Source organism: Tursiops truncatus, chromosome 15 (genome assembly GCF_011762595.2).
Source record: "Tursiops truncatus isolate mTurTru1 chromosome 15, mTurTru1.mat.Y, whole genome shotgun sequence".
NCBI lineage: Eukaryota > Metazoa > Chordata > Mammalia > Artiodactyla > Delphinidae > Tursiops > Tursiops truncatus.
In genome coordinates this window covers 58838881-58859317 of record NC_047048.1, presented here as the reverse complement: position 1 = coordinate 58859317, position 20437 = coordinate 58838881, and the positions used below count along the sequence as shown (strand labels likewise).

The window sequence follows — 20437 nt, the reverse complement described above, 5'->3', positions numbered from 1 at the left end:
TCTGCCTGGCTCCAGCCCCTCCCGTCCCCTCGGGGCCCACACAGGCCCTGACCCCTTGGCTCAAGGCAGAGGGGGTTGTCTTGTTTTTCCTGAGTCGCCAGGCCCAGACTTCCTAGGCTCTTTTCCTCCCTGCAGGAGATTCTGTTGCTTTTCTTCTGGGTCAGGGCTCAGAGTAAGCAGAGTTAGTGGGCAGGGAGCCAGGAGTGGAGAGTGTCAGGGACCAGCGGGCTGTTGAGGAGGAATGCGCTTTTCAACTCTCAGCTCAAGCTGCGATTCCCGGCACAGGCCCGGCTCCGTCAACCTTCCAGCTGGAGCGCTGAGTCCAGTGTGGGCCTGGTGCATGGCGCTGAGAGTCAGGCGCTGGTCCAGTCACAGCTTTGGTGTTCGCTTTCTGAGCCAGTGAGGGAGCTTCTCTGAGCCTCAGTGGCCTCATCAGAAAATGGGGCTCATTGATTCCTCCTTGCAGAGGGGCTGGTGTGGGTGCCTCTGCCACCTGGATGTGGGTGCCTCTCATAAGCTGGGAAGGAGCTGCCAGGGCTCTGGCCTCAGGTTCAGCTATCCCTTTGTGGTTGTCTGTATCTAAACCTTGATCTTGGAAGGATTGTCTACAATGAGGCCCAGTGGATGAGGCTTCCTTATTCTCCCAAGTGTAGGAATTGGGAGTTTGATCAAGAGGAAGTGAAGAGGCACATTTCTTGCAGTCACTCACCTCCCTGCCACCTGTGCAGCAGCCCTTACACAGAGTGGGGTGGTGTGTCCATTTTGCTTGGCAAGTGTCTACTTAGTGCTTGTTATGTGCTGGACACTGTTCTAACCTCTATGTATATTAAATCCCACCCTCTGTGGTAGGAGATACTATCAACCCATTTTACAGATGAGGCACATAGAAGTTAAGCAACTTGTCCAAGGACAGACAGCTCATCAAGGGCAAATCCAGGCTGTCTGGGAGTAACTCTCCCAGGCTGCGCTTCAAAGCTGGCTTGACTGAAGTGATCATGTGACAGTAACCCCAGCTCCCCTCCCAGCCCCAGCTCCATCTGGGGGAATGGAGTCAGGTGTGTTCTAGATGGAAGGAGGCCTTGCTGGGGTCTCTCCCCATGCAGCAACAGGGTTTCCTGCCTGCGCAACTCTGGTGTATAACTCTGATCCCCAGCAGCCTGGAGGAAAGGAGAGATTGCTCCACCCTTGACAAATGAGTAAACTGAGGCCCAGAGAGGCCAAGCATTACCCACAGCTGGTAAGTGAGGATTTGAATCCAATGGCTAAGCTCTTTCCCTCACCCATCCCCCCATCCCCCATCTCTGGTGGGCAAGGCTGATATTGAAGACAGGGTGACAGGGATAGGACCAGGGTCAGGCAAAGAGGGGAGGAGCAGGTCCAGATGTCCATTGCCACTGCCCATCACTGGGGGCAGGACAGAAAGTGGCCACATCAGTTCCCAGCACCCGAAAGCCTCGAGAGCAGGGTCAGGCCCAGGGAGGTTGGGTCTGGGCCCTGATGAACACGCTGGTCTCATCTTGGCCACACTCTGCTGACTCTCTGGGTTACAGCCACACCAAACATTTTTCACTCCTTCAAAATCCTTTTGCTCCATTCCACCGCAGGGGCTTTGCACTTGCCATTCCCTGTGCTTGGAATGTTTTTCCCTTCTCTTCCTTGCCTAGGAACTGCTCATCCACTCTTTAGATCTCAGCTCTGTCCTTCCTCCTGGAGCCATCCCTCCATCAAGGTTGGGCCCCCTATTATCCACTCCTAGAACAGGTGAGCCCGTCCCTCACAGCATGTATCATGGTTTATCATTACACATGAGAAATTACTAGGTTAGTGTCTCTTCCTCTGCTCCCAGAGGGGAAAGACCAAGTCTTCCTTGCTTACTGCTGAATCCTCATCACCTGCACAGTGCCTAGCGTGTAAGCTTGCAGTAAGCATCAATGGAGGGGAAGATGAAGTGCATGGAGGAATGAACACTCTACCTGGCAAACTGAGTTCAGAACGGTGCATGTGTGCACGTGTGCAGGCCTGTATTTCTGCACATAATCTCAGAGCTTCATAACTGTAAGGACGCATGGATTTTTCATAAGGTTTCTGACATGCTGTGTGTCCTGTCACCACAAGATTGTCCCTGCCAATGACCCTGGGGTGAATGTAGTTGAGTCATTCCTCCACCCAGGGTCAGTGTACTCATCTGTAAACTGGGTGGCATGGAGAGGCAGTCAGTGTAGTGATTAAGAGTGTGAGGTCTGGAGCCAGCTTGCCTGGGTTCAAGCCTACCTCCCTCACTTCCTAGATGTATGAACTCTCTGGGCCTCAGTTTCCCCACGATAAATGGGGATCATAACAGTCCTCACCTTTTAGGGTATCATGAGGTTCAATGAGCCAATGTTTGTAAAACACGTATAATAGTGCCTGGCACAGAGACAGTCCTGTTTGTGGAGTCGCCACAGCAACACATTCACCCCGGAAGAGAGAAGAAGCAATAACAGCATCTCCCTCTTCCCTGCAGGCAGATGCAGCGCCAGGCATGCTCCCACACCTCCGCATGCACTAGTTATTTGGGCCTCACAGCAAACTCAGGCATGTGCTCACCATTGTCCCCAGTTTACAGATGGAAAAACTGTGACTCAGGCTTTTCCCACACTTGCAGAGCTATAAATCTCACAGATACAAGGTCGAGTGAACAAAAGCAAATTGTAGAAAGAGATAGACAGTGTGACCACTTATACGGGAAACAAATATACATCGGTTAGGGAGGGACCTGGAGTAGGAGGTCATCAACACAGAATTCGCAGTAGCCATCTCTGGTGGGGGGAGGAGGCAGGAGAGGGCGAGGGGCTTAGCTAGGTTGGTAAGGTTTTGTTTCTTAAGCTGGGTTGTGGGGACAAGAAATTTCATCTGATTTTTCTCTCTACCTTTTCATACATCTAAAGCATTTCAGTAAAAATTTCAAATGCATAGAATGAACAGCAAGGAAACTAACCAGGAGGTGGTCAGGGGATTGGGGGATTTTTTTCCCTCTGCGTCTTCGCACACTTCCATATTTCCCAATTTTTGCACACTGAAAATTCGTCAAAAGCTGAGAAAAACAACTAGGCTGCTGGCAAGAGGTAGAGCTGGAGCTGGACCCTAGGTCAGCGTGACCCCGGCCGCTGTATTTACAGCCTCTCCCTAGCTCATCTCTGCGCCTGGGGGACCCATTTACAGTCTCTGCAGAACTTTCATATGGGGGTTCCCCTCAGCTGCTTGGGAGTCACCTTCCATCCTTCAGCCCTACTTGGTAGACCAACGAGTGTTGGACCGGAGTCGGGAGTAAAGGGCCACAAGCCTCCGCCAGCATGAGCTTCTGAGGCTCTGTTCCTCTGTCCAAAGGAAGCCGTTTTGCTTTCAGTCATCTCCTCACTTGCAGACACCACCAGACCTCTGCATGCTTTACTTCATTTTGTCCTCACCTGAGGTACTTGTTTTCATGCTCCCCACTTGGCAGACGAGGAAACTGAGGCCCAGGGAGGAGAAAAAGGGACTTTCCCAAGGTCACACGAGGCGGGACACAGGGAAGTTGGTTGGGCTCCTGTGCTGACGCCAAGAAGGATTGCCCTCCTGTGCCGAGCATCCCAAGCTTGTTTTCCACAGCTGGCTTCCCTGGGCTCTGACTCTATGCCGGGCGCTGTCTTCAGCCCTGCACGTATATTAATTCATTTAATCTCCACGACAACCCGCAAAGTGGCTTCTACTAGTGTCCTTGTTTCACAGACAAGAAAGCTGAGGCACAGACTGGCAAAGTGATTGAGAACACACGCCCAGCAAACAGTAGAGATGTGATTCAAATGGAGTCAGTGGAGCCCCAGGGCCCACGCTCAGTCTCTGTGGGATTTACCCCGGGCCCTGGGCCAAGGATGGAGGTTGTGACAGTGACGAGGCCTAGACGGAAGTTCAGGGTTCCCTCAGCTTTCAAGGGCTGCCCCTGATGACTGAGGTGCTCGCTGAATTTACTCTGGCAAAAGAGCCCTAGAGAAGTTCTCTTTGGCTGAGGGCCTCCCGGGAGAAGGGGAAAATCTAGCACCTGTGAGTTTTCCCTCTGATGGCCAAGGGCCTCTCTGTTCCCCAGGCCCCAGTTGGGTACCCAGGGACCAGGTCACAATGGACATGTCTTGTTTATTGTGTTGAGAGCGTGGTTTCTGGCATCAGACAGCCTGAGTGTGAACCTGACCTCACCCTTCCTGGTCTTGTGACCTTGGGCAAGTCACCTCACCTCCTGGTGCCTCAGTTTCCTCATCTGTTAATGGGCAAACAATCTTAGGCTCATTGTGAGAATTCAGTGCAATAATTCCCACAAGACACATAGGACAGTGTCTGGCGCACAGGAAGTGTTCCGTAAATGCTGGCCATAACTCCTGTTCTATTTCCTTATCTTACCCTCTCGCTGGGAGGCAGGATTTTAAATTCCACTTTGCAGAGGAACTACTTGATGCAGGTGGCTTCCCCAGGGCCCACAGCTGGTCGGTGGCCCCCCTGGGACATGACCCCTGACTCAGGCTCCATTCCAGACATTTCAGAGCTGACTCTGGGGTTAAGCAAATGCTCAGAGGCCAGAGTGTGGGCAGAGCTTCAGGCTGAGGGGCAGACCTGGGGCCTGTTTTCTCACATTTCCTGCCCAAGGAGTGAAGGGGAAGGGGTCTGTGTGTATCCCAGCCAGGCCAAGCTCTGGGGCCCGGGAGGAGAGAGCCAGGAGCTGCCCGTATGGGATGGCCTGCTCCTCTGGGGAATCCTGCATGAGGGGCTACACTGCCTCTGCTCCCTGCTCATCCCTACGCCCAGGGCATCTGTGCAATCCATTTCTAGGTTCCCTCCTTGGAACAATAACCCCATTCTTCCAAGAAGTAGATGCTGTTCTCCCCACCCCCTTCCCAGCCCCCAACACTTTAGAGGAGCCAGCGGTGAGGTTAGGAAATCAAACCTCAAGACATTTTGTTCGGCAACCAAGATTCATTTCTTGTTTGGATAACCGAAGGCTGAAAATGCCAAGAATTTACGGGCAGCCTGGGGAGGCCAGGGCAGCCGGGAGCCCCGGCCAGTTTGGGAGGATCTTGGGCTGGGCCAGGACCCCACGCTGAGCTCCCGCTGGATGCACTTTCGATCCTCGTTCAGCCAGGCAAGGCCTCGCGACCGCTGGGCCGAGGGACCGAGTTATTCTGAGGTTTGACGTCAGGGACCTGGAGCGAACAGCAGAGGCTGGGGGGCTCCTGCCCAGCCTCTGACCCTTCCCTGCTTGGCTTTGGGTGCAGAAGGAGAAGAGAAAGAGGCCCCAGCTGAGCCTGGCTGAGGGGTGGGGTGCTAGCCATCGGGCCGGTGTGTCCTGGGTCCTCCAGTGTGGACAGAGCATGTGGACACCGGGGAGGTAGAGGCAGGAGGGATGGATGGCCTAGGGGTGAGGGGAGACCAGAGCAAGAGACTGGGAGAGACTCAGGTAGACGCCAGCCAGACAGGAGAGAGAATAAGAGTGACAGAGGCACCCACGGAGTTAGAGAAAGCGAGTCAGGCCACCGTGAGAGCCCTAGGACAAGAGGCAGACAGACACAGAGACAGAGAGAGGCAGAGACACACAGAGAGATCGGCAGAGAGACACAGAGAGATCGGCAGAGAGGGCCAGCGGTTCTCGGTACAGGTAAGAAAGTGGAGGGCTCCACGGTTTCCGGGTTCAGAGTCTGCCCCGCTCTCAGCAGAAGCTTTGCTACCCTCAGGTGCTGGGGGTAGGACGGGAGCCTGGGGACTTGCGTTTCCTCACGCTCCTCATGTGAAGGAAAGGATCTCCTTGGGGGGCACGGGAGAGGGACTTCCTGGCTGGGAGGCCTGGGGCGCTGAGGCCATGACAGGACAAGAGTGGGGCTTTATCGAGCACCTGCTATGGGTAGATGCTTTCTGGACGCTGCCTCTCTCGACCCTACATCAAATGTCAGGAGTAGGACCTTTCACTCTCCATCTTGCGGCTGAGGCTCCCAGAGCTAATCTGAGGTGGACCCAGGAGCCAGGCGCTAACCACTGGTATGCGCACGGCCCAGCGAGGGAAGCCTGCTCTCCAGCTGGCTCTGTCCCACCCACCCCGTCCCCCCAGCATTCCTGCTGCAGCTCTTCACCCAGATGAAGTGGTGGAGCAGAGCCAACGTGCATCCCGCTGAGCTGATAGCCGGCTCCAGACGTGAGTCATTGGGCAGCGGTTCCAGGAGGAGGGAAGAGGAAGAGGAGACTAAGAGAAGGAAGGGGAGGGGAGGGGTGCCTGGAGGGGAGTGAGGATGGGGGAGAGGGAGCGGGGGTGGGGCACCCCCATGCACCTTGAGCATAGGCAGGAGGACACCACAGCAGAGTGCTGAAAGAAGAGAGTAGGTATTGGGGATTGGGGAATTCTGAGGCAGAAGGGAGCACCCCATTGTCTCAGGTCGGGCTTCCCCCACCTCGTTGACACCCTGCAGAGCTGGAGAAGGAAGCTGGACTTTGGGTCTCGCTGCTGTGCCATTCTGGCAAGCTCCTTCCCCTCTCTGGCCTCAGTTTGCTCGCCTGTATACTGGGAACAGGGAGAGGGGTTGGGGGCATGGGCTGAGCAGGTATTGGCTATGGCGAGCTTGCAACAGGGAGGCTCTTCCCTGTGCCGTCCCAGCTGAACGAATCTTGCTGAGAGCTCAGTCTGGGAGGCCAGTCCTCCCCAGTCATCCCTGGTCATCCCTGATGGCGATGGTGATGAGAATATTTTGAAACTCATTTTTTTTCTCTTCTGGGAGATTACAGCAGGAGCCAAAAAGAGGCCCTCAAATTTCAAATACTGTGAGATAAGCCCAGACCAAGAGAATACACAAGAGAAGAGCCAGAGGCAGGTCATGGTCACAGAAGGTAGCAAGCACCCGTGACCAGAGGGAGAGAGATGACTGTTCAGGGGCCTTGTGTCTCTGAGCCGGGGGCCACATGTCTCATCTGGGAGAGGAAGAACTCGAGAATTGCAGGATTTGTGTTTCTCTCCAGGGAGAACTCCTAATAGAAACAGCCAACACTGATTGAGAATTTACTGTGCGCCTGGTGCCGGGCAAAGGACTTCATACGCATCATCTCATCAAATATTCATAAAGGTAGATAGTGTTGTCACCACATTTTATAGGTGAAGAAACAGGCTCAGAGAGGTGAAGCAACTTGCCTCAAGTCACACAGTCAGAAAGGGGCAGAATGGGTCTCGAATCCCAGAAGCTGGGCTCCAGATCTGGGGCTCTCACATTCCAGGCTATGCTGCTGCCCAGGAGGTGGCAGGATCCAGAGGAAAGCGACTGCCAATGGGTCTGACCTTGTGGCAGGCTCCACCGGCACAGGGTGACCTGGCAGTAACCCAAAGACCAAAGGGCATGAAGGGGGCACTCAACCCAAGGGTACCCAGGAGATGGCACAACAAACCTCTGCTTGGACCCCAACAGAGACCAGGCAGGATTGGGGACCCCCGAGAATACCAGCATGGACAAGTGACACTCCCTGCCCCAAGGTTACCTGCCACCCTTGGACTGACTTGACAAGGATTGAGCTTCCCCCACCCAGTGGTGCAGAGCTCCAAACAGAGATGATGTTGAGTGGAGTAAAAGCCTACTGCGCTGCTGTATCCCTGCCCAGGTGAGCTACCCCACGTCTTCATATGTTGTAGCCGGGCAGCAGGCTGTGAGTGGTCTCACTGGTCCTCCCAGCCACCCCTTAACATACTGCTCTTCTCTCCACTTTGCAGAAGGGAAAACTGAGCCTTGCTTATCAACCGCCACGTGGCAAGTAAGTGCTGGGGCCGGGATGGGAACTCAGGTCCACCTGATTCCCACGTCTGTACTCTTTAGCCCCATGGTGCTCCATGGGGACCCCTGCCTGGGATTATCAGGCTACGTGGACAGATACCTGGAGAGGACACTCCACTGCCAGATAAAGAGGCGAGGGACCTCCTAACCTGAAAACCATTGGTTTAAATCCATCATTTGGCTCAGCCAATGTTATCCAAGCACTAGACACCCAGGGGAGTCAAAGATGGATGAGAAGGTGAGACCTGGGGGAGAAAAAGCAGGTGGGAGGTGAGAGAAGTGTTCACAGGAGAGGTGACAAGGCCTGAGCCAGGGCAGTGGCCAGGAAGACAGGAGGATGGCCTGAGAAACTGAGGCAACAGGATGGTTGGGACCTGCTGCCTGGGGGTGAGTTGGGGGTGAAGGACTCCCCAGGGCCATAGATGACCTACTGGCTGGGTGGTAATGTCTTCAACAGGACAGGTGGGCAGGGGAGGGAAGAGCTGAGTTTCAGGCAGCTTTGGAGTTGAGATACTGTGAGCCCTCGGAGAGGAGATCAGGAGCCCATCAGATGTTGGTTTGGTGTCACTGGGGGGCAGGTTGGAGACGGTGCTGCTGGAAGTGACAGGGGCAGCCCTGTGGGTTGTGCCACGAAGTGTGAGAGGAAACAAAGAATGGAGACTGTGTCCTAGGAAACACCAACATCTCAGGGTGGGGAAAGGAGCAGGAGTGGCCGGAGAGATTGGAGGATGCTTGTGCGTCCACGCATTCATCCATTCAACAGACATGAATTGAGCACCTACTATGTGCCAGGCACTGTTCTAGGCCCTGGGAACCCAGTAGTGAACAAAACAGACATGGCTCCTCCCTTCTTGGGGCTCACAGACCAAAAGGAATGCTTTTAAGAACAGGTGGTGGTAGGTGTTAAGGGAGAAAACCAAAGCTGAGTAAAGGGATAGAGAGTGGCAGAAGGATTGTGGCTATTTTAAATGGGGTGGACAGGCAGGGCCTTTCTGAGGAGGTGACATTTAAGCACTAGACCTGAGGTGGGTCAGGAGTGAGCCACAGAAGTGTCTGGGTGAGGGGTGTTCCAGGCTGTAAGGATTTTTGTTCAATAAGAGAATAACTAAAGAGAATGGGAGTCCCAGGAGGGTTTTGAGGAGAGGATCTAGCTTAGGTTTTAACGGGACCCCTCTGTCTGCTGAGTGCAGAATGAACTATGGGGGTCAGGGTGGAAATGGAGCCCAGGGCAGCGGCCATGACGACCATACAGGTAGGAGATGGAGGTGGCTGGTCCTGGGTGCAGGTAGGGAAAGTAGTCGGAGTAGCAGCTGAGGACTGGTTGATGGAGACTGTTTCTAGAAGGATGATATTGGTCAGCAATATTAAATTTGCCAAGAAGTCAAGTAAGATGAAGACTGAGCTGTGGCCATTGGAAGTGGGAAGTGGGAAGTGGGAAGTGGGAGGCTGCTTAGGGAAAGGAGAGAGTGGAGGAGGAAGTGGAGGCAGAGCTTGTGGATTTCTGAGAGACAGGCCAGACGTCAGAGGGTGTGGGGGTTGGAGAAGGGGTTTGTTCTCCTTCCTCCTCATTCTCTGCTTTCTCTTTCTTTTTTAACATAGGAGATACTTGGATGCAATTAAAGACTGAGGGGAAGGAACAGCAGAGAGGGAGGTGTTGTTAGAGACACAGGAGGGCATGGTTGGTTTGAGGAGGTTAAGGGGCTGCAAGGGATGGAACCCGCAGGTAGGGAAGAGTTGCCTTGGCTCATGGAGGAACACTTCCCTCTGAGCCAGAGAAAGGCCCTGGGGACTGGTGGGTGCATGGGTGAATCTGCAAGTGTGGGGCAGGCCCCATTTCTCTTTGAAGTAGGAGGTCCATGGTCTGGTGAGATGATGGACAGAGGGTGAAGATGGAGGCCTGAGGAGGAGGTGAGGTTTGGCACGACCCTTATGGGACTGGAAACAGCTGCCTGAAGAGACACACACAGATTTCAAGGCAGCATGGAGCCCCCTGGGTTGGGCTCTGGTGTATGAGGCCAAGAGCTCCCTTGAAGGGGAGTCCAGGGGTGGGATGGTGGCAGCTGGAAGTGCTGCAGGGCAGGAGGGGTGGAGGGCAAAAAGGCAGGGACTATGGGAAGATGGTGAGTGGGGGGCGAGGGAGATAGATGGCCAGGGCAGGAATGAAACAAGAGGTTAAGTGTGTATTCGAGTGTGTGCACAAATCAGCTTGACTAGATACATATAGAGCAACCTCTCCACCTGGGGGATGGACCAACCCAGGGTATGCAGAAGGCAATCCTTTGGAAGACAGGAGGAAACCACCAGAACTTCAGTTTACATGATGTCATATCTTATCTTCTTCTCTTTTTTTTTTTTTTTTTTGCGGTACGCGGGCCTCTCACTGTTGTGGCCTCTCCCGTTGCGGAGCACAGGCTCCGGACGCGCAGGCTCAGCGGCCATGGCCCACGGGCCCAGCCGCTCTGCGGCATGTGGGATCCTCCCGGACCGGGGCACGAACCCGCGTCCCCTGCATCGGCAGGTGGACTCTCAACCACTGCGCTACCAGGGAAGCCCCATATCTTATCTTCTTAAAGTTCCATTTTCATTTGTCTCATACCCTGTACATATTATATTAATATGGGTGCACGTGCATAAATTCTAAATAAATATGCGTGTACTGGGGGAGCGAAGCGTTGTTTGCTGATCGGGCAAATGATCTGAAAAATTTGGAAACCATGGGTAAGGAGGGACTGCTCCCCATCTTGGACACCACAGGATGCCTTTTCTGCCCCCACCCCACCCAGGGCCAAACCTGCCTCGTTCACCTCTGTACTTCAGTGTCTTGCCTAGGGCCTGGCACATGGCAGGTGCTCAGAGTGTCTGCTGAAAGTATGAGGACAGGAGACCCTAGAGTGGCCCTGGCCTTGGGCCAAAATGGCAGTGGAGTTCTCAACTCCTTGATCTCTGCCACGCCATATTCAATTCATCAGCAGAGCCCATTCGCACCCTCTTCAGAATATACTAGAACCTGACGGCCACACCCCCTCCCCCAGCTCTGTTCTGCTCCACACCTCCATCACTTCTTGCCTGGTGGCTGCAGTGGTCTCTTCTTTGGGCTCCCAGCATTGAATCTTCTCCTACAGTCTATTCTGTTAAAACTAAATCAGGTGTTTCTCACCTGCTCAAAACCCTGCAATGGCTCCCGTGATGCTCAGAGAAAGAGTCAAAATCCTTCCCAGTGGACTCCAAGGCCCAACATGGTCTGCCCTCCCCTCAGCTCTCAGATTTTGTCCCTCACCCCTCTGTCCTCCTCCTTTCTGCTCCAGCCACACTGGCCACCCTGCTGTTCCCCAGGTAACCCAGCTACATTCCCACCACACAGCCTTTGTACTTACTGATCCCTTTGCCAGGAATGCCCTCCCACCAGATACCTTCCTGGGTTGCCTCATCACTTTGCTTGTTCTCTGGGCTCAAACGTCACCTCCTCCGAGAAGTCCTCTCAGATTATCTGACCTCAAATAGTCACCTCTGGTCATTCCTCGCCTTTTTCCCTTTTTCATTTTGCTTCACCATCTGACAGAATAGATATTTATCGTTCATCTCTTTATTGCCTCTTTCTTCCACTAGTCCAGACAGGGATGTACGGTTCTGTTTACTGTTGTATCCCCAGCGCCTAGGATGGACCTGGCCCTTAATCGGATGAATGAATGAACGGCAGTTAGGGAGTCAGGTTTCCCAGCTCTGACTCCGCCCAGTCTTGCTGTGTGGCCTCAGGCTCCTCTCTTTCTGGGCCTCATCATCCCAACCCGTACAATTCGGAGACAAAGGACCTATCAGCCTGGCCATCTGTGTCCAGGGCAGGCCTCTGGGGTAGATGTTTCACCTGCTGCTCGCTGCGCACCACCCTCCTGCAGGCCCAACCCTTACCTTCTGCAGCCACTGTGTGTTGTTCTCTAGCATTTTTTCCAGCTGTCGTACCCGCTGGGTCGGCCAGTCCCCTAGGTTCAGTGCGGCTGCCGGGGAGTCCCTCTGGAGGCTGTTGGAGCCCCCGAAGGCCTCGGGCTCCGGCGGGCAGGGCTCAGGCTCGGGCAGCACGAAGGTGTAGCTGCACTGGCCATGCTGGACTCGGTGTGCCCGGCGGCGCCCGCCGGCCTCCTGCCCCCTCCGCTGGGCCACAGTCGTGGTGGCCACAATGAGGAGGAGGCCACTCAGCAGCATGGCTGGCCGAGAAGGCATCCAGAGATGTGATGGCGAGGGGTGTCAGGTCAGAGCCCAGGGGCCGTGCCTGTCCACCGCCTGTCTCCCTGCCCAGTTTGCACCCACCGTGGCCAACAGTGGCCAGTCCCGCCTGCACAGCCGCTGCAGCTGCAAAGCCCTGTTTGGCCAAGCTCCGTCCAGGCGGCTATTTATACTTGCTCCAAATACCACAGCTGCTCTGCTTCCTCCCACCGCCTCAGGCTCCCGCCCCAGACACCCCCTCACCTCTCTTCTTCCCCCTTTCCCTTCCTGCCTCCTCACTCTTGTCCGCACACTGCCGTGTCCCTGCACTGGCTTGCCTGCCTCGCCCCTGAGTCCTTGGATTATCCAGGGGAGGCCTGGCCTCCCTGCCTGAGCGGAGGAAAGAAAACAACGCACACACAAACCCCCAAGCTGCCCGCTTTGGAAAACCAAAGGCAACTGAATTCTCTCTTCCTGTCTCTGTCTCTCTGTGTCTCTCTCTCCAACCTCCCCCCACAGGGAGGCTGGGATCTCAAATTTCAGCCCCCAACGCCTTCCCCTTCTCTCCCTGCTCCACCTTCCCCCCTTTGATTCCCAGTTAGCCTCCGAACACAGTGAAGTGACCTTACAGGGAGCAAAGGGGAGGGGGGCAGATGGGTGAGGCTGGGGAGGAGGCAGCCAGTTCAATCTGTTTCTAGAGACAGAGAACATCCTTGCAAAGCCAGGGAAGTGGGTGCCCCAGCCGGAGCGGCTCCCATCCTCCTTTCTCCCTCAGGGCCTGGAGGGACATTGGGCCTTCAGGTGGCCCTGGCTCCGTTGCTGTGACAGTAATGAGAGATTGTCCTGTCTTGGGGCAGTAGATTTTGGGGAGAAGAGCTTGGGGTGCAGCAGTGCCCGAGTTAGCGGCAGCTGGCTCTAAATCCTCTTGCCCCAACTACTGGCCCTGAGACCTTGGGTGGGCAACTTCACCTCTCTCGGCTTCCATACCCTGGTGTGTAAGCTGGGTAAACCCCATCTCTTGCATGAGGAATGTATATGAGTTCTGCCCGTGGGGACTGAGGAATTTTTGATTTACTTGTTAACTTGTTTACTGATTCAAATCCTGGCTCCACCACCTATCTGCTGTGTGACTTCAGGCAAGTCGCTTGACCTCTCTGTGCTTCCATTTCCTCTTGGTGAACAGAGAGAAATAATACCATGCACTTCACAGGGTGTGAAAATTGAGTTACAGCAATGCTGGCACAAGGTGAGCGCTAAATAAATGTTTTTGGTTGTTGTTGTCATCAGTGTCACAGTTATTATGTACCTCCCCTCCCCCACCCTGCTGGAATGTAAACACCACAGGAGCAAGGATTTGTCCTTGGGGGACCTGGTTGCTGGACAGAAGGTGCCCAGGAGTTGGTTGGGCCCTTCCTGTGTGGGCTGCCTTCTGGCTTTCTCTGCTTGTTTTCCCAGAGTGGGGGCTTATCCGGCTGTTTGGTATTGTTTTTTTCCCTTTGTCTTCCCAAATCCTGACGGCGTTTTGAAGTGGGCAGGCTGCTTGGGACAGCAGCAAAGTAGGGGCTCATCCGGGGGACTGAGAACATGAAACCAGGTGTGTGAGGCTTTGGCAGGAAAAGGAAAGGCAGCTGGTCATCAGCCACCAGCATTCACGGAGCCCTGCTTGCCCACCTCTGCCTCCATTGTCTCCACTGTAAAGGGAGTCACACCACCTCTGCCCTTGCAAGAAAGAAGAATGTTAATGTTAAGTCACGAGTTTATCACAGTGCTGGGCGCAGATGAGCCCAGAGTAAGGGCAGCTAGCGTTAAGACTGTGTAGGTTGAGCCTCGAGATAATCTCAGTAAGGCCAGCATTATTATCGTCCCCATTTTACAGAGGAGAAAACTGAAACCCAGAGAAGGAAAGTGAATTGTCCAAAGTCACATAGCCTGGAGGGGCTTGACCCGGAAGTGGCAAAGGTGGGCAGGCTCAACAGCCATGCTGGCCCCAGAGCCCATCCCACTTCCTCCCACGTACCTGTCAAGGCAGTGTGTGAGGACGCCTGCCCCTCGGCCTCAGCCTCTTCATCTGTGCACTGGAGGGAGCATTAACACCTCCTCGTGGGCACCAATATGACAAGGGAAGCTCCTGGCACAGGCAATGCATTTAATCCTATTGATTGAAAGAAAGAATGAATGTTAATTTCTACCACCCCCTAGGGCTTAATTAAATAGACATGGGCCCCATAATTGCACTAACACAGAACGCCTCTCTGCACAGAAGAGCAAATAGGATTGTCTGTTCACAGCAGAAATGCAGGTAGAATCAAAAGAACAGCTCTGGAAAGCCTGGGAGATGGCCCTGCCAACCTCTGCACCTTCATTGTAGCACCTCCTTCTCACCTCAGGACCTTTGCATATGCTGCTTTCTCTGTCCAGAACACTGCTGTCCACATGCCCTCACCCCCACCTTTCATCAGTGTTCCAGTTACTGTGGCTGCCAGAAAATGACCCCAACACTTAGTGGTTTAAAACAAAAATAACCATGTAGTATCTCTCAGGGTTTCTGTGAGTCAGGAATTCAGGAGCAGCTCAGCTGGACAGTCTGTTCCATTCTCTCATGAAGTTGAAATCAGATGGTGGCTACAAAGGCACATGTCCTCAGAGAGCCAGGTGGAAGTTACATCGCCTTTTATGACCTAGCCGCGCAAGGCATTCAGAGGAAGCTCTGCCTTCTGCTATTGGATGGGGTCTGCCCAGGTTCAAGGCAGGAATGTAGACACCATCCCTTGATGGAGGAGTGTCATCGTCACAAGAGGAGCTTGCAGGATGGGAAGTGCGTTAGTGTAGCCGCCTTTGGGAAATGCTACAGGCCGGAGAACTGACACATGATTACACGGCCCCCTCAGCCCTGTTCAAACCAGACCCGCCCCTCTTGGAGCCCTACCCCTTTATCTTAACCCTCCTCAAGGTGCTCAGAGGTTAATTACTTGTGTAATTAGTTATCTCCCTCTGTTCCCAGCATTTGATATACAGTATGTTTTCAGTAAATAAATATCTGTCAGATGAATGAATGAATGAGTGAGTGAATGAATGCTTGAGCCAGGTTCTCTCTGTCGGACTGATGAGGGGCAGGAGGTGGGATGCCGTGGAGCTGCCATGGGGCTGTGGCACCAGGGCAAGTCCCAGCTGGCACAACGCTGGGAGGCCTCGGGCAGATCACCATTTGGGGCCGAAGCTACCTCCTCCTCAGTCGGAGGGCGGAGGGCGTAAACAGGCTCCACCAGGTCTCCTGAGATCTCTCAGAGGAGAGCTCTAGGGAAAGTTTACAAACTGTCAGGCCGCTGAGAATCTTTGAACACAGGGCCTCAGGACCAGTGTCGGAGGTAGTCTGGGCATAGGTCTAGCCAGGAGACGGAGGTTTTACAAAGTGGCCTCTTGGCATTCTGGGAAATGGGAACCAGCCAGTCCCACGAGAAGCAGCAAGTGCCCAGGGGGCAGCAGGCAGGGGGAGCTGGTGCCTAGACCCAGAGAGGAAACGGGAAAGATGCCATCTGGGGTCGGTTAGCGAGCTCAGGGAGCCTAGAGGCAACACTGAACTTTGGACCTGAAGGGTCTTTGGTAACCAGCGTGCTCTGTGCTGTGGACTCCTGGCCCCGAATTCCCTTCTGAGCACCAGACCCATACTGTATATCCCATTCGCCTTCTGGACGTGACCTCGTAGGTCTCAAACGGAACTCCTCATTTTCTCCTCCCCTACTCCACTCCAAATGAACTTCTTCTGGATTATTCCATCCCTGGGAATTGCCCCACCTTGACCAGGCACCTGGACCAGAAACCTGGAAGCAGGGCCGGCCAGCTTCATGGGTGTGTGACCTCTGTAGTCATACAGGGCCCCACGCTTAGAAGGGTCCCACACTTGGTTTAATGCCCTGCTGTCACCATCTTTAGATTCTTAATAAGTTCTGAACAAAGGGTCCAGCCCTTTCATTCTGCACTGGGCCCCTCAAATTATGTAGCCGGTCCTGCCAGGGAGACACAAGGCCCCACCACCCCCCTAACCCCACCTGCCATCCAATCAGACCTGTTCTGCCAACATGATCCTTTAAATATTTCTCCCTTCTGCCCCTCTTCACTGTTCTGGGCATACTGGGGCCAGCCTGTCTGGGTTGGAATTCTGGCTTTCCCATCTCCCAAATGTATGGTCTAGGCCAATTTGCTTAACCTGTTTGTACCTCAGTTTTCTCTTCTGTCAAATGGGGTTGATACTGGCAATTACCTGGTAGGGCTGTTAAAAGGATTAAAAAGCTTATCCCTGTAAAGGCTTAACACAGAGTCTGGCACATACAGTCTGGCTCAATAAATGGCAGTGCGATGATGTCATCATTCCCCCCACTGTCACTCTCTTAGCCCAGTGTCTTCATCCCTTGCCAAACAGCCTCAGAACTGAACTCCTGTTAATCCACGTTTGATGCTGCAGTCAGCGATTTTTCTAAGACACAAATCCAGCTCTTGACTCCTTTGCTTAAGACCCTTCAGTTTTAAACTCCAAATTCTTTACATGGTTTATAAATCTCTGCAGGATCTGGCCTCCAGCCTCACCGCTCTTATCCTAGGACTTGCTACCTTGTGATGAAGAATTGGTTTTAATTTCCAACACTCTGTCTGCCATCTTCAGCCTCAGTTCCTTGGTTTTTGTAGTCACTCTGCTTGGACAATCCTCCTCGCATTTATTCACTGGCTTCCTTCTACCTGTCTTCTGGGTCTTATCTCAGGCATCACCTTCTCTGGGAAGCCTTCCCCGTCAGCCTCCCTCCTTTGGTGGAAATAGGCCCTCTTCCTCTGGGACCCCGGGGCCCCCTGCCTGTGCTTCCCCATCAAAGCTCTCACCCTGTATTATAAAGCCTTGTTTGTATGCCTTTATCCCCCTCTGGTTTGAAAACTCTTTCAGGGTATCAGTCGCACTTTCCATTTCTCTGTCTGCTGCCTCTCCTAAGGTCAACTTCATAGTAAGTTCTCAAGAGTGTTGAATGAATAGTCTCCACTTTGGTGTGGGGACTGGAGCTGCAGCCCCAAGGTGGAGACTAAGGAAATCACCCTTTCCAGGGCAAGGGAAGCAGGAAGTTTCTGTTTGGGGTATTTCAAGTATCTTGCCTCCAAATACTTAAAACAACCCCTCTACCCCTAGTTTATTTTCCCTTTGCTGGCCTGCTGTTGCCGTGGAGCCAGAACATGGAGAAGATATTCATATCCTTCTAGAGACTTTAGCTTTTGCTCAAATGTCTTGTGCAAAAAGAGAACTTATTGGCCGATGTAACTGAAAAGTGTAGGGGTACCTGGCGTCAGGCATAGCCTGGATCCAGGTGCTCAGTTGATATTAGGAATTCTTTTTTTCCCCTTTTTCTCTAGCTCTAAGCTCTTGTTTTCCTCTGTTAGTTTATCGCCAGACAGTTCTCACCACCATCACCTCTACCATTGATGAGGGTAGCTCTAATCTATCAACTTAGACACCCCCCGAGAAATGGAGTACCCCTTTCCTGACAACTCTTGGGAAAGTTCTGGCTTGGGCCACATGGGCCTTCCTGAACCAAGTACTGTAGCCAGAGGGTTGAGGTACTCTGGTAGGTCAGGCTGGGCCATGTGTCTCATGGGTCAACCTCATGGGACCCAAAGGGATTGAGGGAAGGGTAGGGTGGCTCTCAAGGAAACCCCGGGTAGAGAGACCAGAAGGGAGATGGATGTTGATGGGCACAGACCACCTGCCCACTGCTTCCCCATCTTAGTCACTCACCACGTGAGCTGGCTTCCTGCCCCCCACCCCCAGCCAGGGGAGCCTTGGCATAACCAGGGATACCACGGGTTCTCACCTCGTATTTAGCTCATGAGGCGACTTGCCCCAAGTCACACACTGGGGTCGATTCTCCTGGAAGTATGGCTCTTTCTGCTCCGGGGAACAAAGGTGGGGAAAACAGGATCATTCTTGGAGAGTCACTTACTGATTTTGGATCCAAAGAAGAGGATTTAGTCACAAGTCTGAGTCTGCTACTCCTGGCTTCATCTCCACAATCCAGCACTTCCCCGCCCGCCTCCCTTTTCAGCTTCCTACATTTCAACACCCAGGGTGATAATTGAGGGTTGCAAGTGGGCAGCCTGACGTGACCCAAGCCTCTTGTTCTCTACTCTCCACATCCCTGAGAACTTGGCCTGGCATCTGCTAGGGCTGCTGATTGCAACGGGGCGAGTCTTGGCAGGAAGCTCTGGGGTTGCTGACCACCAGGGGGATGGTCTGTCAGTGTCCCCAGGAAGCCAAGGGGGAGAGCTTTGGAGCAGGAATCATGGTGCCCCCCGTGAGACCTTCCACTCAAGACAAGTCTGTCAACTGTTCCCTGCCTCTGCTTTCCGCCACCCCAAACCTAGAGCCACAGCACAGCTGATGGATCGGGAGGGCCCAGGCTAGGTATTGAGGTCACTCCTGTGACCCACACCTATCAATTAAGAGCTCCCCACTCATGGTACTGAATCTTGATTCCATTTTAGTAGGTGAGACTTGGTTTCTTCATCTATATAATGAGCGAGCCGTCCCTCATTAGCAAGGTGATTTGGGGGGGGCGTGGCTTCCGGTTCCCAGGGTTGTGTAATAAAACACCCAACACTTAGTGGTTAAAAGCAATGGCAACACCTATTTTACTCATACACGTGCAGTTTGGGCCAGATTTAGCAGGGACAGCTTGACATGACTCCATTCGACATCAGCTGGGTCAGCTTGAAGGCTAGAGCCTGGAATCACCTGACAGCTCATCCATTCGTGTAGCTGAGACCTCAGCTGGGGCTGTCAGCCCTAAAGACTACGTACGGCCTCCGCATGTCGGGGGGCGGGGTGGTCCTCACGACGTGGTGGCTGGCTGTCCAGGGGGAGCATCTCAAGAGAATCAGGCAGAAGGCATATGACCTTTACGACCTAGCCTCATGAATCATGCAAGGCCAGCTCTCAAAGTCCCATCCAAGTTCAAGAAGCAAGGGAATAGACTACCTCTTAATGGAGAGTGGCAAAGCTTTGGAAGAGCACGTGGGGCGGGAGATGTGGCCATTTTTGGAAAATATAATCTGCCACAGAAGGGCAGGATGAGAAAACGCCATTTAAGTGTTAAGCGCAAAAGTGCTTAATAGTTGGTAGCTGTTATTATTATCCCTGCCATTATGGGAAAGATCCAGCATCTCTTTGCGTGAAAATGTCCTTCAGCCCTTCTAATGGCTAAAGGTGCAGCAGGAAGTGGGATTATTTCCATCGGGGCCGCCAGAAAAATTGGACAAATCTGGGATTTGTCCAAAGCCACCCAGCGTATCAGCACCCAGTCCAGTCCCAGCCAGACGGGCCTTGGACAGAGCTCTCTCTGCTCTTAGCGACACTTGCCTCTCCCTGGGGTATCCCCTCTGGCCTCAGCTTCCCCTTTGAACAATGGCAGGCCTGACTCTGCTACCCCAGAGTTTGAGGGGACCAGGGTGGAGGACACGCACCTCTTAGCTGTGCCACTCAGCCTGGGCCACTATCCGTATCCATCCTTTCTCAGGCCTGGGGAGCCCCACTGCCTCTGAGCCCACGCCTGGCACTCGCTGCAGGACGTGAAGAGTGAGGCTGCCAGGTCGAAGGGCAGATCTATTTTGGAACCTGGCACCCCCCGGAGGCCCAGGGGAGCCTGTGACCCAGAGAACCAACAGGCCCCTCTGTATTTTGTTTGTTTTTATTAAACGAGCACAGTATGTCCCTCATAGAAAAGTCAGAAAATACATACTTAGCAAGAAGGAAAAAAAATACATGTTGCCTCTGCTCTCACCAGCCAAAGGCAAAACCACAGCTAACATTTTGGAGTATTTTTCCCCCAATCATTTCTCTCTACATACAGACACGTATATTTTGGGGTGGTTTTCTAGCAATCCCCCAAAACAAAATATCTTCCAGAACCTCAAAGGAACATTTCTAAGCCATTTAAAAATTTGTTTTACTTACATTGGTGTTACTTTTTGAAAAACAAAGTATAAAAAATGCACAGGGTAATATAATACAACCCCATATACCCATCACTCGTAATGGGCACCTGTCCACATTTTGCAAATTTTCCCAGATTTTTTTAAAGAAATGAAATATTGTTACAGGTTAAGTTGGCATCCCTTACATCCTCCTCCCCAGTCTCATTTTCTCTTCTCCCTGCCCACAGGTCCATATGTATGTAACCATACATAATGATACTATTTCTGTGTTTCCAAAACTCAAACATATGCTATTAAGCTGTAAGCAATGTCCTGCGCACACACCATGTTTTCCAGATCTCTACAAATTTCACAGATAGATCCCGTGACTGGGGTCATCTTCTTTTCACTGCTGTGCAGCATTGCATCAATAATCACACTACTCTTTATTTATTCAGCCTCTGTGGATGGACATTTGGGCTGACTCAATT

At 53.1% G+C, this 20437-nt stretch overlaps 1 protein-coding gene and 1 long non-coding RNA gene across 3 annotated transcripts in view; one reads left to right on the top strand and one right to left on the bottom strand.

The window, feature by feature from the left end:
- ANGPT4 (angiopoietin 4) overlaps nt 1-12193 on the bottom strand; it is a 47305-nt gene extending 35112 nt beyond the window's left edge. Inside the window, exon 1 of the mRNA XM_004317680.4 lies at nt 11712-12193. Coding sequence (XP_004317728.1) covers nt 11712-12020 — 309 coding nt within the window. The 5' untranslated portion in view covers nt 12021-12193. The remainder of the gene's footprint in view (nt 1-11711) is intronic.
- LOC117308157 (uncharacterized) lies at nt 4812-13281 on the top strand. Of its 2 annotated transcripts, XR_004522106.2 has the most exons (3): nt 4812-5659; nt 7446-7635; nt 7745-13281. It is a non-coding gene; the product is annotated as an uncharacterized lncRNA (long non-coding RNA). The 2 variants fall into 2 exon arrangements; XR_012326258.1 differs by lacking the exon at nt 4812-5659 and having other exon boundaries at nt 6346-7635.
- Nucleotides 13282-20437: the final 7156 nt, after the last annotated feature.